This window comes from Cydia fagiglandana, chromosome 23 (genome assembly GCF_963556715.1).
Source record: "Cydia fagiglandana chromosome 23, ilCydFagi1.1, whole genome shotgun sequence".
Classification (NCBI taxonomy): Eukaryota; Metazoa; Arthropoda; class Insecta; order Lepidoptera; family Tortricidae; genus Cydia; species Cydia fagiglandana.
This window is the reverse complement of record NC_085954.1, coordinates 8968132-8991817: the sequence shown is the minus strand read 5'-3', so window position 1 is coordinate 8991817 and position 23686 is coordinate 8968132. Positions and strand designations below refer to the sequence as shown.

Genomic DNA, 23686 nt, shown 5'->3' with positions numbered 1-23686 from the left:
GATCCGGTGAATTTTGTCGGATCTGGTAACTTGAAAAATGTGCAGGATCTGGCCGGATTACCGGATCCGCCGGACCGGATTGCAATCCCTAGTTGTTGGCATGGTCTTGCTTGTCTGGCTTTACCTTTGAGTGCCGGCGAACGCGGAACGCGTGAGGATGAACGGCCGGTATTTGCCGTCGGCGCGGTCCAACATGCCCTGGTGAGTGCCTTTGATGTGCGCTAGACCGTATTCATTGTGGACGTGTCTGAAAAAAAATGATACAAGGTTTTATAGCTGATGGTACTTTTCTTTCAAGCCGAAATGAAGCGCTGGTGGTCTAGCGGTAAGAGCGTGCGACTTGCAATCCGGAGATCGCGGGTTCAAACCCCGGCTCCTACCAATGAGTTTTTCGGAACTTATGTATGAAATATCATTTAATATTTACCAGTTGCTTTTCGGTGAAGGAAAACATCGCGAGGAAACCGGACTAATCCCAATAAGACCTAGTTTCTCCTTTGGGTTGGAAGATCAGATGGCAATCGCTTTCGTAAAAACTAGTGCCTACGTCAATTCTCGGGATTAGTTGCCCAGCGGACCCCAGGCTTCCATGAGCCGTGGCAAAATGCCGGGATAACGCGAGGAAGAAGAGGCAATTAATACGGTGATTCATTGATTATCAAAATATTTGATGACATAATTGAAATTGTTTCCAAGATGTCAATATACAGAGAGGAAAATGGACGACCGGTTCTTTATACACACGTAGTCCACTTTTGTATGAAGAACCGGTCGTCCCCTTTCCTTTTAAGGTGTTACAACCACTTTCTAATTGTAACAATACCTGTGTTCCCAATAGGAGGCGAGTCCATCGTGGCCGTCCTGGGGAGGCTTGTAATGGCGGCAGTCCTTGGGCATGGTGATTTCAGGACCGTTGAATACCTGTTCAACATTATAATTATATTATCTTCATATTAACTTAAATATACGTATACTTACAATTAGTATGTAAACTAACGAAAAACATTTACTCAAACCCGTTAATGTGTAGGTCACACTGAGCAACTTTTACTATGGGACCAACCCCGAATACGCGGAAAAAAAATGGATCTTTCATACATTTTGCTGGTCTGATGTTGAAATTTCCTATGGGAGTGTCAATTTTTTTTCCGCGATTTCGGGGTTGGTCCCATAGTAAGAGTGGCTCAGTATGACCTTAACATTAATGGTTCTTGGCCTTTCGTTCTGATACACACTGTATATTTTGGGAATCTCGGAAACGGCTCTAACAATTTCGATTAAATTTACTATATGGGGGTTTTCGGTATATAGGTCTTATCTCTGGGAAAACGCGCACTTTTGAGCGTTTATATGTTTTCCGAGCAATGCTCCAGATATTATTAACTTAAATAAATAATCGGACACACTTAACCCTTAATTTGGCAGAACTGGTAGCGCTCGGAGCAGTACTTGCTGGCCGAGCGAAGAGAGACCTTAACTCAACGTAGTAAGGTTCATATTACTCACGCTGGGCTCATTCATGTCGTTCCAGATGTGGACGTATTTGCTGGATCCGGGAAAGGCCTTGAACTGGTAGCGCTTGGAGTAGTACTTGCTGACCGAGCGAAGTAAGACCTTAACTCAACGTAGTAAGCTTCATATTACTCTGTTCGGTTCATATTACGCTGGGCTTCGTTCATGTCGTTTCAGGTGTGGACGTCTTTGCTGGATCCAGCCCAGTTCTTGAACTGGTAGCGCTCGGAGTAGTACTTGCTGGCCGAGCGAAAACCTTTAAGGTTCATATCACTCACGCTGGGCTCGTTCATGTCGTTTCAGATGTGGACGTCTTTGCTGAATCCGGGGAAGTTCTTGCGCTGGTAGCGCTCGGAGTAGTACTTGCTGACCGAGCGAAGAGAGACCTTAACTCAACGTAGTAAGGTTCATATCACTCACGCTGGGCTCGTTCATGTCGTTCCAGATGTGGACGTCCTTGCTGGATCCGGGGAAGTTCTTGAACTGGTAGCGCTCAGAGTAGTACTTGCTCACGCGAGGGTCGAAGAAGTCCAGGTAGGAGGAGGAGCCGGGCCAGCACCAGCCTGGAGACAATTTTTAAGACTTAACACCTGAACTAGGTTTTTACTAAGTTCCCCACGAAGCCCTATTGAATTTCCTAGACAATTGTGAAGCAATTTTTCTCAAGCAATTTTTTCAACACAATTTTACCTACTTTACAGGTCGCATTTCTCACCCGATTCTCGTGAAATTTTGTGAGCAGAATCGATAATTATACGATTTTTTTGTAGATTCAAATTATGAAATATTTTCAAAATGGCGGTGCCATGTGGTATCCTGAGTTCTAAATCTAACAGAACGTAAGTAGGTATACTAACCTTCATAATCTTTCCCGTCTTTGTCCTTCACATAGTACCCGTTCTCGGTAGCGTCTTCGTGTAGGAAGTATCCGGGCTCCGGGATCTTGATGTGGGGGTCGATGATGGCGATCAACCTCCGGCCCTTGGCGGTCAAGTTGGCGACCATTTCGGCACGATGGGGAAACTTTGGGCGTAGTATATGCTCCTCTAAAGTAGTAGGTACTAACATGCGAGTATGGCACCGTATCCTGTTCTGTTTACAATCGAATCCCTTCGCTATCAAGAATACACTAACCTTCATAATCTTTCCCGTCCTTATCTTTCACATAGTACCCGTTCTCGGTAGCGTCTTCGTGTAGGAAGTATCCGGGTTCCCTCTTGATGTGGGGGTCGATGATGGCGATCAACCTCCGGCCCTTGGCGGTCAAGTTGGCGACCATTTCGGCCGGATGGGGAAACTTTGGGCGTAATATATGCTCCTCTACAGGTCTCATTTCTCAATCGATTCTCATGAAGTTTTTATGAGCAGATTCGATAATTAAATCGATTTTTTGTAGATTTTAATTATGAAATATTTTCAAAATGGCGGAGCCATGTACTATCGTGCGTTATAAATCTAACAGATCGATAAATATACTAACCTTCATAATCTTTCCCGTCCTTATCCTTCACATAATACCCGTTCTCGGTAGCGTATTCGTGTAGTAAGGTGTCTCACGAAATTTTGTGAGCTGATTCGGTAATTTAATGAATATTTTGTAGATTCAGATATTGAAATATTTTCAAAACGACGGAGCCATGTAGTAAAAGTGTACTAACCTTCATAATCTTTCCCGTCTTTGTCCTTCACATAGTACCCGTTCTCGGTAGCGTCTTCGTGTAGGAAGTATCCGGGTTCCCTCTTGATGTGGGGGTCGATGATGGCGATCAACCTCCGGCCCTTGGCGGTCAAATTGGCGACCATGTCGGCCGGATGGGGGAACTTTTCGGCGTCCCAAGTGAAGTACCTAGGGGTAAAGTATAAATGTTATAGGACAGTTTTACATTGATCGACCTAATCTATAAGCTCTATAAGGCTCGTGTTGTGGGTACTATAGTCTGTATCTTTCTATCTTTAGGTATTTAAATAGAAGTAAACAAAAAAATTGTATATTTTCGGGTAGTTGTAACATTTATTGATTTATATTTATTTATATAAGCCTATACGGTGTCCCACTGCTGGGCAAAGGCCTCCCCCCTTGATTTCCATTCGTCTCGATTTTGGGCAATCTCCGGCCAGTCGTTAAGATATGCGTCCAGGTCGTCCCGCCATCTCCGTCTGGGCCTACCACATCCTCGCCCGTCTTGCGGCACCCATACCGTGGTTATTTTGGCCCACCTCTGTGGGTGCATGCGGCAGACATGGCCGGCCCAGTCCCATTTCAGCTTGGCGGTCTTAGTTCCAACATCGGTAATGCGCGTTTTTGAGCGCAGCGTAGAGTTACGGATTCGGTCAATCCGTTTTACCCCTAGTATGCTGCGCTCCATAGCTCTCTGGCAAACCTTCAATTTGGTCTTTTGCGCCTCGGTGAGTGACCACGTTTGAGCACCGTAGGTTAGGACAGGCAGAATGCACATGTCGACGAGTTTCCGTTTTAAGGTCAGAGGAAGGTCGCCCTTCATCAGCTCCTTCATAGACCAATAGCTCCTCCACGCGTTTTGGATCCGCCTTTCGACTTCTCTATCCTGTCTATGGCTGAAGGAGACTAATTGGCCCAGATACGGGTACTCGTCGACATAATGTATTGTCTGCCCATCTATTGATTATTGATTAACCAACCAAATACAAAACCGCCTGGATCAGTCACTGCATGACCTGACTTTAACACATACATTGTATCATTGTATGGAACTTGCTAACTATGTAAACAAAAGTCACTAGTAAATTCATCATTCAGAGACAATTTCAATATGGCGGTTTGTTTACATAGTTAGCAAGTTCCATAGAATGACACTTTACCCTCAACTGGCTTAAGGAGCCATTTGAGAGATTTTGTTTACTTTAATTTAAATACTTAAAGATACAGAGTATACACGACGATTACATTATATATGTATACTTACATCTGTCTGTGTACTCGATGTCGAGCCAGATGGCGTCAACGGGCATGTCGTGCACGTCAAAGTTGTCGTCCACTTGTCGCACGTCATTCTATACAACATTACATATGTATATACTTACATCTTTTCTGTCTGTGTACTCGATGTCGAGCCAGATGGCGTCGACGGGTATGTCGTGCACGTCAAAGTTGTCGTCCACTTGTCGCACGTCATTCTATACAACATTATATATGTATATACTTACATCTTTCTGTCTGTGTACTCGATGTCGAGCCAGATGGCGTCGACCGGCATGTCGTGCACGTCAAAGTTGTCGTCCACCTGTCGCACGTCATTCTATACATTATATATGTATATACTTACATCTTTCTGTCTGTGTACTCGATGTCGAGCCAGATGGCGTCAACCGGCATGTCGTGCACGTCAAAGTTGTCGTCCACTTGTCGCACGTCATTCTGTACAACATTATATATGTACATACTTACATCTTTCTGTCTGTGTACTCGATGTCGAGCCAGATGGCGTCAACCGGCATGTCGTGCACGTCAAAGTTGTCGTCCACTTGTCGCACGTCATTCTCGTCCACGTAGTTCCAGCGGCATTGGTGGTACGCGATGGAGAATTTCTGGTGGGACATATGGATTTACTTGTTGAAAATTTGGAGGTTGGAATGTTATTAGCAACTATAGTTCGTGTTGTTAGAATTAGAAAGAAGGTAAGCGATCTTGACATGTATTTTAATTAAAAAATGCTTTTTAAAAATCAGAAACTATTACTTATGAAAGCAGAAGAATATAAATGATCGTATTAGATTCATAATTGTTACATATTTGGCGTGACTTATTTTTAAAACGTGTTTTTCAATAAAAAGACACGTCAAAATTGTTTACCTTATTTCTAAGGCTAAAATAAACGAACTATAAATATAATACCAAAGAGAATATAGTGTATAAAGAGTTATACTGTCATGGTAACTTATGTAGCCACAGTACTTTTACTGCCATCTTTCGACAGAAGATTAGCTACTAACGCCATTTGACTTTGATCCTTATTCTTTCGCTGATATGTTAACTTGTTAAATATTAATATTAACGCCATCGAGTAGACTGAAGGTTATGGCGCCATCGCTCGAAAAGATTGCATCACACCTTTGGCCTAGCGTTTTTTTTACTATGGTGATATGATTATTCAGTACGTTTGTATTGCGTTATCGCTATGACATCGGTTACACGCTAATTCTGGCGTCAGTTCAGTCATAAGACTTATTCGAGTTTTGACTGATGCCAAAATGACGGAAAATGGATACGGTTACACGATCAGTCCAGACTGACAAAAGACTGATAAAATTACGACACAGTCGCCGTTTGGACACAGAACGCAACAGTCATCAGTCTTGTCTAATATGGTGACTGACGCGAGAATGACACAAACAGGTTACAAGATCAGTCTCCTATCAGTTTTCTGTCATTCAAAATGGACTAACTAAAATATTAAATATTCATCAGTCCAGACCATCAGTCCGAGTGTTACACGTTAATTCTCTCGTCATTCTGACCAAAATGTTGGACTGAACTGACTCCAGAATTAGCGTGTAAGTAACCGATGTGTATATCAAATGTTATACTTACGGGTGGCAAGGGCATTACTCCGGTGAGCCGTGTGTACTGCCTGAACACGTCCTTAGGCCGGTTGCCGAGCATCACGAACACGTCCACGATACCGGACTCGCTCATGAATCTGCCAATAAATATTAAAAATTATAGAAAACTAAAATAATATATCTTTATTTAATTACACTTACGGGTCTACCGCGAAAGTGTGGTCACGGAAAAACGGTCTTTCCGTGAACACAGTTGGTGCAACTCAGATGAAATGTCGGAATTTAAGGTAAAAACAATGAAATTATATCGCTGTAGACCCGTTAGTGTATTTAAATATGTGTACGAAACGCGAGAGTTTAAAATCTTTATTTCAGAATATTAAAAAATGCCATAAAACATTGTTAGTAGTTGGTACCATATCATTATAGCTACATGTTAGTAAGTACATTAAAATTAATCATAACATTACATAAATAATTGCCAGAGTATTTTTATAATGAAATTAAGATTTATTATAATAAAATTAAAACAAAACGAACACGTTCAATTTATTTCACGTCCACTCACGTATTTTTGGTAAATTGCGTTTACATAATTTTTACTTTAGAATAGAATTTTAATAACAGTGTTTACCTAGCATCGACTTGTTTCTTCTGCCCGCCGGTGACCAGATTGGCCAGCGAAGAGACGACAGTGCCCTCCGCGTGGTTGACCATGTCCACCCACGTTTCAACAATTTACTTGTTTATGTAATAGTAGTTTGATAACAGTGTTTACCTATTAGCATCAACTTGTTTCTTCTGCCCGCCGGTGACCAGATTGACCAGTGAAGAGACCACAGTGGCCTCCGCGTGGTTGACCACGTCCAGCCACGTTTCAACAGTTGTTTACTATGTATGAGTAGTCGTTTAAAAATAGTGTTTACCTAGCATCGACTTGTTTCTTCTGCCCGCCGGTGACCAGATTGACCAGTGAAGAGACGACAGTGCCCTCAGCGTGGTTGACCACGTCCACCCACGTTTCAACAGTTGTTTACTATGTATGAGTAGTCATTTAAAAATAGTGTTTACCTAGCATCGACTTGTTTCCTCTGCCCGCCGGTGACCAGATTGACTAGCGAAGAGACGACAGTGCCCTCCGCGTGGTTGACCACGTCCACCCACGTTTCAACAGTTGTTTACTATGTATGAGTAGTCATTTAAAAATAGTGTTTACCTAGCATCGACTTGTTTCTTCTGCCCGCCGGTGACCAGATTGACCAGCGAAGAGACGACAGTGCCCTCCGCGTGGTTGACCACGTCCACCCACGTTTCAACAGTTGTTTACTATGTATGAGTAGTCATTTAAAAATAGTGTTTACCTAGCATCGACTTGTTTCTTCTGCCCGCCGGTGACCAGATTGACCAGCGAAGAGACGACAGTGCCCTCCGCGTGGTTGACCACGTCCACCCACGTTTCAACAGTTGTTTACTATGTACGAGTAGTCATTTAAAAATAGTGTTTACCTAGCATCGACTTGTTTCCTCTGCCCGCCGGTGACCAGATTGACCAGCGAAGAGACGACAGTGCCCTCCGCGTGGTTGACCACGTCCACCCACGTTTCAACAGTTGTTTACTATGTATGAGTAGTCATTTAAAAATAGTGTTTACCTAGCATCGACTTGTTTCTTCTGCCCGCCGGTGACCAGATTGACCAGCGAAGAGACGACAGTGCCCTCCGCGTGGTTAACCACGTCCACCCACGTTTCAACAGTTGTTTACTATGTATGAGTAGTCATTTAAAAATAGTGTTTACCTAGCATCGACTTGTTTCTTCTGCCCGCCGGTGACCAGATTGACCAGTGAAGAGACGACAGTGCCCTCAGCGTGGTTGACCACGTCCACCCACGTTTCAACAGTTGTTTACTATGTACTTATGAGTAGTCATTTAAAAATAGTGTTTACCTAGCATCGACTTGTTTCCTCTGCCCGCCGGTGACCAGATTGACTAGCGAAGAGACGACAGTGCCCTCCGCGTGGTTGACCACGTCCACCCACGTTTCAACAGTTGTTTACTATGTATGAGTAGTCATTTAAAAATAGTGTTTACCTAGCATCGACTTGTTTCTTCTGCCCGCCGGTGACCAGATTGACCAGCGAAGAGACGACAGTGCCCTCCGCGTGGTTGACCACGTCCACCCACGTGTCAACAGTTGTTTACTATGTACGAGTAGTCATTTAAAAATAGTGTTTACCTAGCATCGACTTGTTTCCTCTGCCCGCCGGTGACCAGATTGACCAGCGAAGAGACGACAGTGCCCTCCGCGTGGTTGACCACGTCCACCCACGTTTCAACAGTTGTTTACTATGTATGAGTAGTCATTTAAAAATAGTGTTTACCTAGCATCGACTTGTTTCTTCTGCCCGCCGGTGACCAGATTGACCAGCGAAGAGACGACAGTGCCCTCCGCGTGGTTGACCACGTCCACCCACGTTTCCGCCGAGTTGTGCCAGAAAACGCCAGTGGTGCGCTTGGAGCTGCCAACAAAATGTCATGTTAGGACCGTCCAAAGATCAAAGTTTTTTATTGTATATAAGAATCAGGTTACATTGCAGGTCGAATATGTAAGTACAGATGTAGTGCATAGTTATTTTCCTTCGTATTTTCACGGAAACGTACGAACGTGTCTTGCTATTTCAGTCAGTCTCGGTATAAAAGTACTGAGGTTGACTGAAGTAGCATGACAAATACGAAAGTTTCCGAGAAAATACGATGCAAATCAATTATGCACATATGTGTACACATTTAGTTACACTGGGGCTTACAGGTGCTTTACTTATCTTCTTAAGCATCACATTCGGTCTACGAGTATCCTTTCGGCGTTCCTATAAATTCCAGGGTTCTTCAAGGCAAAAGGGAGGGTTTTTGAGAATCATGTGACACCCCTAGAGTTGCAAGCGTCTATAAGCTATGATAAAACTCACCCATGCGCATACATGACGGGGATGGCGCCATACAGCGCCATGCGGCTGTCGAGTTCAAACTCGAACACGTCCAGATTATAGAGGCGGTACGGCTCGCCGCCGCTCGTCGTGCGGAGGGCGAGATTATCCGTGTGCTCGGGGATACCTGCCGACATTAAATATTAGTATTATAAAAAAAATCTAAAGAACGGTAGAAAGTATAAAACTCGGCATGTTTCTGAACTGTGAACTGGTGAGGTAAAAAAACCGGTCAAGTGCGAGTCTGCCTCGCGCACGAAGGGTTCCGTACCATTACACAAAAAACGGTAAAATATCACGTTTGGAGCCCCACTTAAATATTTGTTTTATTCTGTTTTTAGTATTTGTTGTTATAGCGGCAACAGAAATACATCATCTGTGAAAATTTCAACTGTCTAGCTATCACGGTATACATGAGATACAGCCTGGTGACAGATAGTGGAGTCTTAGTAATAGGGTCCCGTTTTTACCCTTTGGGTACGGAACCCTGAAAATGGATTACACTCAGAAGAAAAGTTTGGTTCCCTCTTGTGATTTCTAAAATTTGTAAAAATCTTAAAATTCTACACAAGCATAGCAAGTTTTGTAGTAACATTTTCGCTAGGTCGAGTCTCAGTGGGTAAACAATCATAAACAACAATAGAAGGGATGTTTACAAAAGCAACATAACTGACTACACTGGTTGACACCTGAAACGATTAACAATGTTCTTAAAAAAGTGTTAACCGCTCTAAGCAGTTATGTTGTTTTTGTAAACATCCCTTCAATTTTACTCCCTTGTATAACAACTATTGTTTTTCTTACCGTAGACATGGTCGGCCTCGGGGAAGGTGACATCGAGTGAAACTGCCTCGTTGCCTCGCGGTTTGCTGTCGTGGTGAGATTTGAAGTTCTCCCCACGCGAGCTGTCGTCTTCCTGTAGAATATTTTACTAAATTAACATATGTGTTCGATGTACTCCTCAATTTAAGCTCTTGCGGTAATGAAGAAACTCCAGGATAGTACTATCTTCTTTCTATTAACTTAATAACTAGATACAAGTAACGTTTAGGTTTTTGGGAATCTATATAGGAGCATTCCATGAAATTGTCTACCGTTGTCCCGTACAAACGCGAAGTTTCTGAAGATTTAGAGGTATAAGAGTTTCCTTTTCTATGACAAATGGTCAAAAATATGCACAGAAATATAATCGCCTGCTTTAAATGCCGAGAAAAAAGTCGCAACATAGGAAATAAAATGCGTTTGCACGGGACAGCCCGTGGAATGCTCCTATAACGATATGTGTAGCCGCTTCGGCTGTAAGTTGCAGTCTAATGTAGGTACGGGGAACGGGGAGCCGTGACGTATGTGTGTGACGTCATGTGTCGTCAACCGGTCTTCGTACGAGTACTTATGTTGCGCCAACAATATGTAGCATTCCATCAGAGGGTCCTTATGCACATAAAGCATAAGGGCCACCCCACACTAGCATCGTTTGAAGTAAATGGTGTCGCCATAGACTAGGAATCCTCTAGACCGAGTTTAGAGCAATTATTTCATGCAACCGATGATGCCAAAAATGCGGGGGTGCGAGGTGAGCGAAATCCCGTGCCGTGATTGGTCCGTTCAAAGACACGGACGTCACACAAAGACACTTTCGACTCGAACGTGGAGTAAAATTACCGTATGCGTGGCAGAGGGGGTAGCGCGACTATGCTCAGACTGGAGGATGTTTTGTCTGTGGGTGTCGCTGAGCTGTTGCGTGAAGTAACAGCCATAGAATTGGCTAGACGCCGACGTTCTGGAGACGCTAGTGTGGGTGAGGTGGCCTTTAGCCCCCCCCCCCCCCCACATCTAGCGTCTTTCGAGCATCGGCGTCTGTCGGCGTCTGGTCAGCGCTATGGAAAATGACGTCGCTGCGCAGTTGCGTCGACGTTGCGTCGAGCAGCGGCCATAGAGTTGTATACGCCGACGCTCGAAAGACGCTAGATGTGGGGGGGCCCTTAGGCATCGAGCACCATAATTATAATTAGCAACGGAAATTCAAACACAAATGTACCAGAACTCCCAGTTTACATATTAATTAAGAACAGAACACAGATAACAACAGTATGTAGATTAATCATGTTAATAGGCATTTAATTGAGCCGACCCGGTCACAGGTCAAAAGGTGGATACGTGCCGTACTATAAACTATATCAGTCAATTATCACATTTTATTGCTAATAAATAGCGTAAGCATGTCCAGTAAAGGTCTAAAATATCAATACGTATAATGGGACAATAAGGTCGTGTTTATATCCTCCTAAGGCCCAAGGTCCTACCTATAGTACCTATTTAGTTGACAGGAGTTTAGTAGTCAATAGGAACAGAGTCGCTTTTGCTTTGTTTCGTTCTATTTTCCAACAACGAAAAGTCAACTCTATTTCCTACATTGTAGCTTCAAATTTCAATGGCAAATTTTGGATCTTTCATTTGTATGGCTGGGCCTTAAGAGGTTATGTTTTTGGCGCTTTGTCAGAAGCTACACTTCCCTCTTAACATGAATTGATAAATTAGTTTGGGAGCACCGAGATAATGAAACAAACTCTCTACTATGCCAGGCGTGGCTCACTCCGCGATTTCGTCGCTTTGCAACAGGTACAAGTACATCCGTTCCACACCAATTTTGGTGGCTAGCCATAAGCCGCGCGTAGCGCTGTCGCCACCTAGCTGATCGTAACAGACGCGTTTCGTTAGAGAGTGAGTGTTCTGTACCTAGTACCAAAGAGAATAGATAGTATAGAGGGGTCCTATCATAGTAAATTTTGTAGTCACTGTAAATTTACTGCCATCTATCGACACACGACTAAAACTCAAAATAAAGACGTATAAAATTATCAAAAAAATGTATATATACACCGTGAAATTTTAGTGGTTGTCTTCCCGCAACGAAATGATTCTGCTATCGATATACAGTCGATGTGTAATCTTTTTTTTAAATAATGTTAAGAAATGCCAGATTTATAAATGTGTCGAATGAAACTCGAAAGTGACCTAACACCAGTAGTAGCACTGCAGTAGTACCTACCTAATTCTTTTGAGTGAATGAAACAAAATAACCTAAAAAGTAGTTCCATTTATTTTTCCTTCACACATTTTACGTGCAGTTAGTTTGCAGATCCTTAAAAGTAAACATAACAAGTTAAGATCAAGCTTTTAATGATCAAAAACTTACACAAACACTTAAACTTCCCGATACCGCAATAATTGTTCGAACTGCAATCCGTCACGTTCAATACACAATCTGGCACGTTTAATTTGATTTTATTTCAATGATATTGGTGTGTCTCTGTCACGTCTAATAACATCGAAAGCGTCGGTTATTGCCACTATTAACGCTTCTTGATTTTCGTATTCCCGCTGGTACACTAGGCGCTTTAGCTCAAACCACAAATAAAAGTCCAACGGAGTAAGGTCCGGGCTTCTCGCTGGCCAAGGCACGGGCCCAGCACGCCCAATCCAGCGCCGGGGAAACACGGCATCAAGGTGGGCCCGCACGGCGCGCTGATAGTGAGACCGGGCACCCGTCATGCTGGTAGTAAAGATCTACTAACACTGCTAGCGGAACGTCGTCTAATAAGTCAGGGATAACGTTCTGTAACTCCAAATAACTTCCCCCGGTCAAGTTTCCAACTATGAAATGAGGGCCAATAACGTAGCCATTGACTATCCCAGCCCACACATTTACACTAAACCGCACTTGATGAGTACACTCGCGGATTACATGTGGGTTATTAAAAGCCCAAAAATGTTCGTTGTGCTGATTAAAAAGTCCCACTCGCGTAAATGTTGCTTCGTCTGTCCGCAAAATGTTAGCATTCCTGTTATCGAGCAACCACCGACTGAAAGCTACCCTAGCTGGCCCATCGTTTTCGTGAAGGGCTTGCACTTTCCGAAAATGATAAGGATGTAGTCCCTCTCGGTTTAGCACTTTCCACACGTAGTATTGGTTTACGCCGAAAAAAGCCGCAGCGATACGTGTACTACAACGAGGATCTTGTTCGAAGTACTCGATGATCTCTTCGTCGAGTTCTGCATTGTAAGCAGCCGGCCGACCTCTGCCCTGTGCATGTGCTGGCGTTTGAAACTGCCCGTGGCTAAGCAGCCGCTGTATTGCGGCGACAATTGTTCGTCCGTGTGGAACTTGGGGGTTTAAAATCCCCGAAGACGCAGCGACTGTAAATGGTCCGGTTCCGCGTAAAGTCGCCGGGCGGCGTGGGAGTCGTAGTTAGCCCGTAGCGTACAGCTGCACCATCGCGACGTACTCTAAATTAGAATATTCGTAATGTCGATCTATTTTACTAGAAATAGCATTGATGACATTGACAGGCTCTGTTATAACATTAGTTTAATAAGCGAAGAGGATGTAATTATTCTATTTACCAAAGTTGACACAACGTAATGGCAAGATCAAACTAATAAAAAGGTTTTATTTCAACTGTTAATCGTGAAGGAACCAAGAAGGAACAGTCTAAAGTGTGTTACTATTGTTTTTCGCTTGTTCGAGTTTAGGTTATTTTTTTTGTAATTTTTTTTTTGGAAAACAGTTTATTTATTAGTTTGTCTATCATAATTCGAAAGTACTACCGATAGCAAATCGCCCTGCCGCGGGAAAACAACCATTAAAATTTCACGGTGTATATGGATAAATGATTTTATTATTTTGATATCATTTTGACCCATGTTCATTCACTGATAGCTATGTGTTAAAATTGTTAAATATGAAACGGTGTCGTCACGCCATCTAGCCGAGCATAGGCCAAAGGTGTGTGCGCCATCTGTCCGAGAATGACTTTTTCTTGATTTCCGAGGCACGTTTTTTGCTTAGACTTTATTCATCTTATACGAAGTTACATATGTCTTTGCTAGTACTATTATTTATTCTGTGACTACTAAAAAGCCAATGATGTAAGTTAAATCTTCTTCATCTTCTTCTTCTTCTTCCTCGCGTTATACCGGCATTTCGCCACGGCTCATGAGAGCCTGGGGTCCGCTTGACAACTAATCTCATGATTTGACGTAGGCACAAGTTTTTACGAAAGCGACTGCCATCTGACCTTCCAACCCAGAGGGTAAACTAGGCCTTATTGGGATTAGTCCGGTTTCCTCACGATGTTTTCCTTCACCGAAAAGCGACTGGTAAATATCAAATGATATTTCGTACATAAGTTCCGAAAAACTCATTGGTACGAGCCGGGGTTTGAACCCGCGACCTCCAGATTGCAAGTCGCACGGTCTCATGTAAGTTAAATCAATGTTAGCAATTAAAAATGACGTAAAATTTCTCCGTTATCGCTGTCATTGACCTGTTGACACACTCTCGTAGTCATTGATCTCGCTTATCGCTACGTGACTGATACAGCGTTCGTATTGGGATATAGATGTTTACGCGATAAGTGATAACCGGGAGATGAAGGATCGAAAATAATAACAAAATTGATTATCGATCGTGAGGAAGAGACGATCTCGAATAATAATAACATTAATGATCTTGATCAAACAGGGAGGTTGGGTTAAAATACGGCAGCTAAATCTAAAAAATGACGCAGGTACTATAGATCGTTTTTTTAGCATTAGAAAAATGGTAATTTTGCTTTCATAAGTAATAGTTACAGATTTTTAAAAAGTGTTTTTCAATTAAAAGACGCGTCAAGCTCGCGTTGTCTTTTTATATATAAATGAATCCCTATTTTATTTCCCTTGGTCACGGAACATTCGAATAGATAATCCTTTGTTTCATGATATGTGCAAATAAACAACGGGTACACGTGTAGATAAGTGTACTACATTGTAGCAATTACATGTGCATATACAAAGGTCTTTGAACTCAATATACACATACATGAATAAGAAACTAGAAACTTTGAATAAGAAACTGAAGATTGAATAATTTTACGGTTTAGACTAAATTGTTTTAGTCAATCGCGCGACATTTCCGGTTTACTGAAGATTCTTCCAAACACGAGGTCTTAACGAATAAAAGTATTTTAAAAAACATGTTACGATCAAATGTGGCTTTGCATCACAGAAGGGTCCTTATTTTTCAAATGCAATAAGGACTTTTCCATCTAAAATTCCAACAGAAATTCTAATTGAAACGGCCTTATGGCGGATGAAGCATAAGGACCCTTCTCTCTGGATGGAGAGCCACTAAATTGTTATAATTCGATCGCTCGCGCTAATTGGTGCGCGCGAAATACACTGCGAGTCGTGTCAACCGTTGACAGTCACATGCAATGCAATAATATGTTACTCTTCGAAGGCCGCAAAAATATGTGACACGCTCTTATGGCTCTACAAATAAGATCGTGTCAGATATTTTTGCGGCCTTCGTTGTGTATCATATTATTGCAAGTAACTGTACACAACAAATAATAGACAAACAATGCAGTGACAATAAATATAACAATAAGCTGGATTAGAAGGAATCTAGTATTTAATATTACTCATTATAGTCTTCCTGGTGTAGTGTTGTCTGGACATTTTTGCCACGGCTCACTTGGAGCTTGGCTTGTTCATAATTAAAGGCTTGCTACACGGTCGCCGACAAGCCCCCAGACCGCGTGGCCTTGGCCGGTCCCGGACCGTGTAGACAGTTGTTACCAACAAAATTTGACCAAAACTGACCAAGGACAGACCAAGGTCGTCTGACGTCTGAGGTTAGAAGGCTTGTCGGCGACCGTGTAGCAAGCCTTTATTATCCATCGTATTTTCTCGGAAACGTTCGTATTTGTCATGCTACTTCAGTCATTACTATATCCTATTTGACATTTGGGGACCTCTCAGACACTCGAACCTCAGTTCTCCGGTGTAGGGGCTTCATTATCGGCCTCAACTGCTGAATTAGAATACTAGATTCCAGCTACTCGCGAGACAGGACAACACTCACGTCACCACCCTCCTCTTTGACCTTGAGCGGCTCCACAAACAGCTGCGCGTTGCCGTTCACCACCACTGCCACGTCGCCGGCCTGTTGAAATAAAAATAACATTGCTTTCAGGATCAGGAAAAATGGAACTAAGCCCCCCCCCCTCCCACATCTAGCGTCTTTCGAGCGTCGGCGTCTGGTCAGCGCTATGGAAAATGACGTCGCTGCGCAGTTGCGTCGACGCTGCGTCGACGTTGCGTCGAGCAGCGGCCATAGAATTGTAGACGCCGACGCTCGAAAGACGCCAGATGTGGGGGGGGCCTAAATCGTAACGGATTGGTACCCAAGAGGTTGCACACGGTTGCCAGAGGAGACCTCGAACAAGATGGGAGGATGAACTCAAACTCACAGCGGGCCCGAACTGGAGAAGAGTGGCCCACGACAGACCCCAATGGAAAGAGCTGGAGGCCTTTGCCAAGCGGCACACTGAGCCAAGAAACATATTCTAACCTCTAACTCAGAATAAAAGGGCTTAAGAGATAGATATATAGACTTTTAGGCAATGAGAAACCAAATCATATCTTATTCGGGGTTTTTGGATTCCGGTCTTGGCGACTCGAGGGTTTAGTCACTTTTACGGTGCCCTATTGATTCCCCGATTCCTTGTTAAGGTGGCCGGAAGACGCTGGATGCGGGTCGCTTCCAACCGGCACGTATGGAGATCCAAGGCCTCCCTATGTTCAGCAGTGGATGTTTATGGCTGAGATGATGATGATGATTGATTCCCCGATAAAAAATATGTTTTTATCGGGTTTCGTAGAGTAACCATTGGCAGAATCGTATTACGTTGAGTATTCGTCTGCAAAACTGGTGAGTACGCAGAGCATTGATACGCAGATTTAATTTTCGTAGAATGATCGTTTGCTAACCGTCACAATTAACCGAGGAACCATTGGTCAAAATACACTGGTCAATATGAATACCAAATGATCAGTCCAAGGTAGGAGTTAAGTATAAATTCTCCTATACTGATGACAGAGCCCCAATTATTAATAATATAAAATGATACTTTAATAAACATTTGAGAACTATTGGTGATAAAAATGTGCAATAATTTATATAGTCGATTTTTTTAACTAGACGTATTAAAAACATACCTGATCAAGGAACTCCAACTTTAAGGGTTCCGCCGTGATGAGGACCTTATGGCCTTGCCCGTTGACCACCGTCACCACGCCTTTCGCGCTTGATACCAGTTTCAAGCTGAAATACATATAAGAGTTTAAACAATTATTTTTTTACATACAAGATATATACAATGGTAGGTACTACTAAACGAAAATATTAACTAGCTTAAATCTAGAATAGAATAGCATTGTACCAAGGATGCTGGCGGTATTTCGTCGCTGTATCGCAATGCTGATACGTTGTGCGAGGTAGCCGCCAGCTCTTTTCGTCACCAGTTACGTCGACCAGGCGCTTCGCGATTTCTGCGAACACCACCGAACTTGTGCGCGCCGGAACCCCATGGAAATTCATCTCATTTATAAATATTGTTATTATTACAGCACAGCTTTATTTTTCACTTCACAATGTATTTTCAGTTTATAACTTTAACCATATCCATATCTTTGTTATGAGGCCCCTCTAAGGGTAAATGCCTCCTCCATTCTTTCATAAGTATTGTTAAGCGGAAGTAAAATAATCATAGAAACTTTAAAATGTTTTAATTTTTACCGTAAGACTATATTAGATATACCTATAATTGATTGACTAATGAAAACAAACGATACTGATACCTAATGGTAATGATGACGTCACAAACAATTATAGTACTGTTATGCCAACAGTACTTTTGAATCCTTCAAATGTTGTTATATTGTGTTTGTAAACAAAACATCAATGTAACAGGTAAAAAATGTATGGCATCCCGTAGTTTAGATTTAAAGAGCACTTCACACTCTTTGCGCTATCGACGAAAGATAAGTGTGGATACGAGCAAAAAACCGGGCAAGTGCGAGTCGGACTCGCGCACGAAGGGTTCCGTACCATAATGCAAAAAAAAAAACGAAAAAAAAAAGCATAAAAAACGGTCACCCATCCAAGTACTGAACACTCCCGACGTTGCTTAACTTTGGTCAAAAATCACGTTTGTTGTATGGGAGCCCCATTTAAATCTTTATTATATTCTGTTTTTAGTATTTGTTGTTATAGCGGCAACATAAATACATCATCTGTGAAAATTTCAACTCTAGCTGTCACGGTTCGTGAGATACAGCCTGGTGACAGACGGACGGACGGACGGACGGACGGACAGCGAAGTCTTAGTAATAGGGTCCCGTTTTACCCTTTGGGTACGGAACCCTAAAAACTAAACTGTAGGCTGTACTCCTCATACTGACCAACATTTGTTCAGCAACTTTTAAAAATAACTTGTGGTTTGATTTTTAATACACTTTAAAGTTTATTCTAAGACGCAATGTATTGCGAATTTTGTTATGTTTAAGGCGTGACAAGCAACGTCAATCACAATGATATGGCGTGGCGATGGCGTCCATTGAAGATAATACAGTGCCAACCACTTAAATAGCCTCACCTATATATTGTGAGTATTATAATTATACGTGATAATTTTTATCAATATATCTTAAATTTGAATTGTACGCCCTGACGTTTATCGAACGACACATTCACAAGTCCGAACTTGTCTGCGCGCGAAACGTCGTGGACGCAAGAGCTAATACGGGTCGTCCACATGAATAGCCTCAGTGTAACATTATTGTCCAAACCGTGCATTTATGCTTCGCTTTCAAATTTATTTTTCTCAAACATGCAATGAAATATTGATGTTATGTTCCTTATAATAGGCTGCGAAGTATGACGTTTCAGGTGCGGCTAGGACAAAAGGTCGTTAATGGAATTTCATACACATCTTGCAGGCCTAGGCCGGCAAAGTCCTCTTTTTTAATTTTCATTTCACAGATATTTGTGACACAGCATCGTGGCATTCATTCATAAAAAAAAACTAGAGGCAGTATTTGCTTTATGGTTCGTAATGACACTCTGCCACTACGCCTATAAAAAAAAACAAAAAACAATGTTTGCTATAATTTGCAGTTTTATTTGTATAAAATTAACATGAACTTAATAAATAATACATTCTATAATTTTATAATTTCAAATTATAAATTTAACTACACAAATAAAAACATTCAAAATATTTAATCTAAACGTTAGCGGTAAAAAGGTCTACTCAAACACGCGTAGTTATATTTTTTAAATTGTTATGGAGGTAAAGTTGAAAAATATTCATTCTGTTTTATTGGATTTATGGTGCGTTGTTGATTTTTTGACTTTAATATGAGTTCCGACGAAATAATGAAATTAATTAGGTGTTGGAATTGGCAGCGTAAGCAGAATTGATTTTAAATAACTTGCTGCCTCTGCCGCCAAGTAAAAGACGAAGTGTGTATATGGTTGCTTATGGCAATTTTATTATATGAGAAACTAAGAAAAATGGTTTACAGTTTATTAGAAACAGTTTTGTGGCATATTTTAAATGAATGTAACTACAAATTCGTCAACACTGTGGAAATTATACTTATTTACTCCATGCATAAAGCAACGATGTATGTGAAACATGATATCAACATGAAAGACTATGTAAACTTATGTGACGAAAACGACAATCAGACGGATACAAGGCGAAAAAATCAAAGATACATGAAAATAGACGGGTAGTAAAAATACACGACTCGTGTAAAACATAAGCGTGATAATAGAATAGAATAGAATAGAATAGAATGTTTTTATAATGATATAGGTACGTGTTGGTTATATTTTGGGTGTAGTTTACTTTTAGTTTTTTCTATAAATAAAACTTGGGTTTCGTGGATTTTTTATTTTATTTATTTCATTGCATGTTTGAGAAAAGCACTATACATACCTCGGCGGGAAATGGGGTTGCCCGCGCTCAGACCTATCCGGCCTCGCTTCGCTCGGCCGTCTATATGTCTTCGGCCGGCAACCCCTTTCGTCCCGGCCTCTGTAGTAATGTACTATTATTATGATTAGATAATACAGAAGGCGTCCTATTAAGTACCTGCAGTAACGCGATAAACACAATGTTTTTGTGACTATAGGACGTGGCAAAAACTTACAAGTTTAGAAATTGCAAAGGTTAATTTTTATTTAACTCATAAATTATCCCATCGTGAGATAGCAAAAAAAATAGGTCGCAGCCCTAAAGTTATTAATAATTATGTTAAAAATAAGGAAAATTACGGCCACCAGTATAAAGGACGCACAAAATTTGCCACTATGGATCGTGAACGTCGACTTATTTTACGCTCTGCTTCAAATTCCACCAAGACCGCCAGGCAGATAGCTAGTGAAATAAATACTAGAGTATCTCTCTCTACAGTTCGACGAATTATTAGAACATCATCCCACCTCAAACGAAAAATATCATGAGTAAACCTCCTTTGCGCGAACAACATGTGGCGGATCGACTGTCTTTTGCCAAAAAGTACATGTGCTGGAAAACCTAGTGGCGAAATGTGGTTTTTAGTGATGAGAAAAAGTTTAATCTAGATGGTCCAGATGGATTTAAATATTATTTTCATGACCTAAGGAAAGATCCGAAAGTATTATCACGTCATCACTCAACCCTCGGATCGGTGATGGTTTGGGGAGCAATTTCTTACTATGGTACTGTTGATTTAATTATGGTAGATGGAAGACTAAATGCTGAAAAGTATTTAAATTTATTAAAAGAAAGAAAAAGTAAGATCAGAAAAGTAATAAGTAGAAAAAAATGTTTTTTCAGCATGATAATGCTCCCATACACACGTCAGCCATAGTTACAAAGTCGTTTGAAGAAAACCAGATTGAAGTTCTAGATTGGCCATCCTTGTCTCCTGATCTGAACATCATGGAGAATGCCTGGGGTTGGCTGTCTCGGCAAGTTTATTACAACGGAAGACAGTTTAGTAATAAAGAAGAACTAATTCAAGCTATTTACACTTTTTGGGATTCTGTGGACGTTAATTACAACATTCTTTATATGAATCACTACCTAATCATATTTTCGAATTAATAAGGTCTAATGGAAGGTATACAAAATATTAAACGAAAGCGTTTTAATAACTAAAAAGTATCCTTTAGCATGTGAGGCTATTCAAGTGGAAGGGCCAATTATTTGTTTGACGTTATTTCTTAAAACTTTGATTAGATAACAATAAATATTTTTTAATACAGTTGCTCAAAAAGTGCTACTTTACGTAGCTGTTTAGCGTGCGGAAAGTTGGTTATCTCGAACTAGTGCTTTTTACTTTTCCAATTTTTTTAAATTTATACTTGTTCCAATTCACGACTACTTATTGATGAGTGTTAATATTAGTTTCCTTTAAACGTCGTAATCAGCATAAAAACCTACCGTTAATGTAAGAATACGAAAAATATTACATATTTCATATTTAATTACTTACCTCTTCATCATTATAAGACGTTTATTTATTAATATTCAATATTGAAAATTCCGTTCTTAATAAGTTGACTGAATGGAACGGAATAGCTGCCAAACGCCCATAGATATAATATACTTAAAGACGACGTCTAACCGAGCTGTCACTGTTACCACTTTTGTTTAGTGTACGATTAACAATGTTTTTCTTATTTTTTCGCAACTGTATTAAAAAACGTCGTTCGATACACGTGCGGAAATGTCATTCTTCACTCGTCCCGAGTCTTGCCACTCGCCTGCGGCTCGTGGCAAGATATCTCGGTACTCGTGAAGTAATAACATACCTTCCGCACTAGCATCGAAATGTACTATTTTTTACTATTACAAGGCTTCCTGTTTTATTTCATATTTAATGTTTAATGTATATCTCCTTTTTATATTACTATGAGAAATATTAATTTTGGTGAGTGAGGCTATTCAAGTGGCTGGCACTGTATTTATTTTGTATGAAAAATAGGGAGTCTAAATACTTCATAATTTTTAAAAGTTGTTGAACAAAAGTGTCACCGTTTGAGAAGTACAATCTATGTTTTAATTATTTGCTCATGTTACATGCCACACCCGGTATATTACATGCCTAGTTGCCTACCCTATAATTATTTGCAAAAATATCAGAAACAATTTCTCACAGGTAACAGCCGTAGGTAGGCTTACAAATAAAAATCACCACATGTCAATCTCACAATCTGCAACCAAAACAGTACCGTTAACTAGCTGATAACGCTAGTATTGTTACAATTCCTTATCAAAAACCGTAGTCAAATAATGCTATTTAAATTTGAAACCTACATCCTTCAGCATAAGGACGAATTCGGAAAAACAATTTATGTAACAAGGTTAATCGGTTTGCTCGACAATTTTACGGTTTAATTAAAATCATATTGGTTATAAATATATGTTCGTAAAAGCCTGCGCAAACCGGGGCGCAGCGCAGATCACTTAAAATTATCAATGTATTTTCTTCGATTTCAATTACCTTCAGTTATAAATTTAAATGCTTTGAGACCGACCTCGGAGCATCACGGAGGATTGTTACTCCGCGGCATCGAGGAGCACGTTAGAGGATACCGCGGCGGTAGGCGCTGGCATGCAGAAAGAGAGACTAACCTGTCGCCTTTAGGTTCACCGTCCAAAGAAAACTGAGTCCTGTAGCGAGGGTACAGCGGGTCTGCTTCATCCAACTCCACCCTGAAGGTCCCGTCGACTAGCGCCGTCAGTTTGAGGGCGTAGTTCCACTGTTGAAGAGAATTACAGTGTAATTCAAGAAGTCAACAACTTTCAATTAATATATATCCTATATCGCCAAAACAGCTTAACCAATCATGTTGCTATAGTTTTCATTGAAAGACTTTATCATGCTTTAAGGGGCCCACTGATTAACAGTCCGCCGGATGGTATTGGCCTGTCAGTTGTTCGGAACTGTCAAAATTTTGTTCTAACTGACAGGAAAAAAAAAATGCAGATTTACCAAGTGTGATTATCTCGGAAACTAGAATCAACAATAAGGTCCCTTCTTATACATTTTAGTCACATTATATTTTAGTAACGTTTAGTCTTAACATAAAAATACAATTTGAAGTTTAGTTGCATATTGGCCAATGGCCAGATTCGGAATTCCAAAACTTATTAATAGCACTGACATAATTGCAATGTTTATTTACGATATTAGTAATCATGATAAACATGTATGGCAGAGCAATGCTACAGGTAGGGCTGCCATCCGTCAGGGTTTTCCGGATTTGTCCTAGTTTGGAGGCTGTCCGGGGGAGTTTTCAAAAAGTGTCCAGGGAAAATCTGGACACTTTTTATGTGAGGAAACACCTTATTGAATTTAATTATTTACCAGTGGCGACGCGTCCATAAAAGCCGATTCCCACCGGCTTGCCTGATTTTGGACATTTGAGCAGAGTTGTAAAGGAAATATGTAAGCCAAATCAGCCCCGGCTTGCCTATGGATATGTTTGACGCGCCGCCACTGTTATTTACAGGCATTATAGTAAACAAGGTAGGTAAAAAAATGCAATGATCGGGTTTTTTTAAGTCTTAGTCCAGGTTCGGTGAATTTAGAGATGGCAGCTGTAGCTACAGGCTACTCAACCCAGCTACCGTCCAACATGACTTCATCAACAAATTCAAACATGCCACTTATATGGCAAGAAGTGCCGTGTGGCGTGCAGTGCTTGCATGCAATTTACGTTATCCACTGACTCTAAGGTTTTATTTTAAATAAAGATATTTT

General features: G+C 41.1%; 1 protein-coding gene across 1 annotated transcript in view; it reads right to left on the bottom strand.

Annotated features, from left to right (window-relative positions):
- The window catches only part of LOC134675924 (neutral alpha-glucosidase AB), a 33918-nt gene that overhangs the window by 9089 nt on the left and 1143 nt on the right, over positions 1-23686 (bottom strand). The window contains exons 3-14 of the mRNA XM_063534269.1: positions 22555-22682; positions 17081-17186; positions 15945-16025; positions 9839-9950; positions 9017-9161; positions 8432-8569; positions 6080-6188; positions 4937-5076; positions 3171-3358; positions 1933-2075; positions 824-921; positions 125-247 (exon numbers count right to left, since the gene is read on the bottom strand). Of these exons, the coding sequence (XP_063390339.1) occupies positions 125-247; positions 824-921; positions 1933-2075; positions 3171-3358; positions 4937-5076; positions 6080-6188; positions 8432-8569; positions 9017-9161; positions 9839-9950; positions 15945-16025; positions 17081-17186; positions 22555-22682 (1511 nt within the window). The remainder of the gene's footprint in view (positions 1-124; positions 248-823; positions 922-1932; positions 2076-3170; positions 3359-4936; positions 5077-6079; positions 6189-8431; positions 8570-9016; positions 9162-9838; positions 9951-15944; positions 16026-17080; positions 17187-22554; positions 22683-23686) is intronic.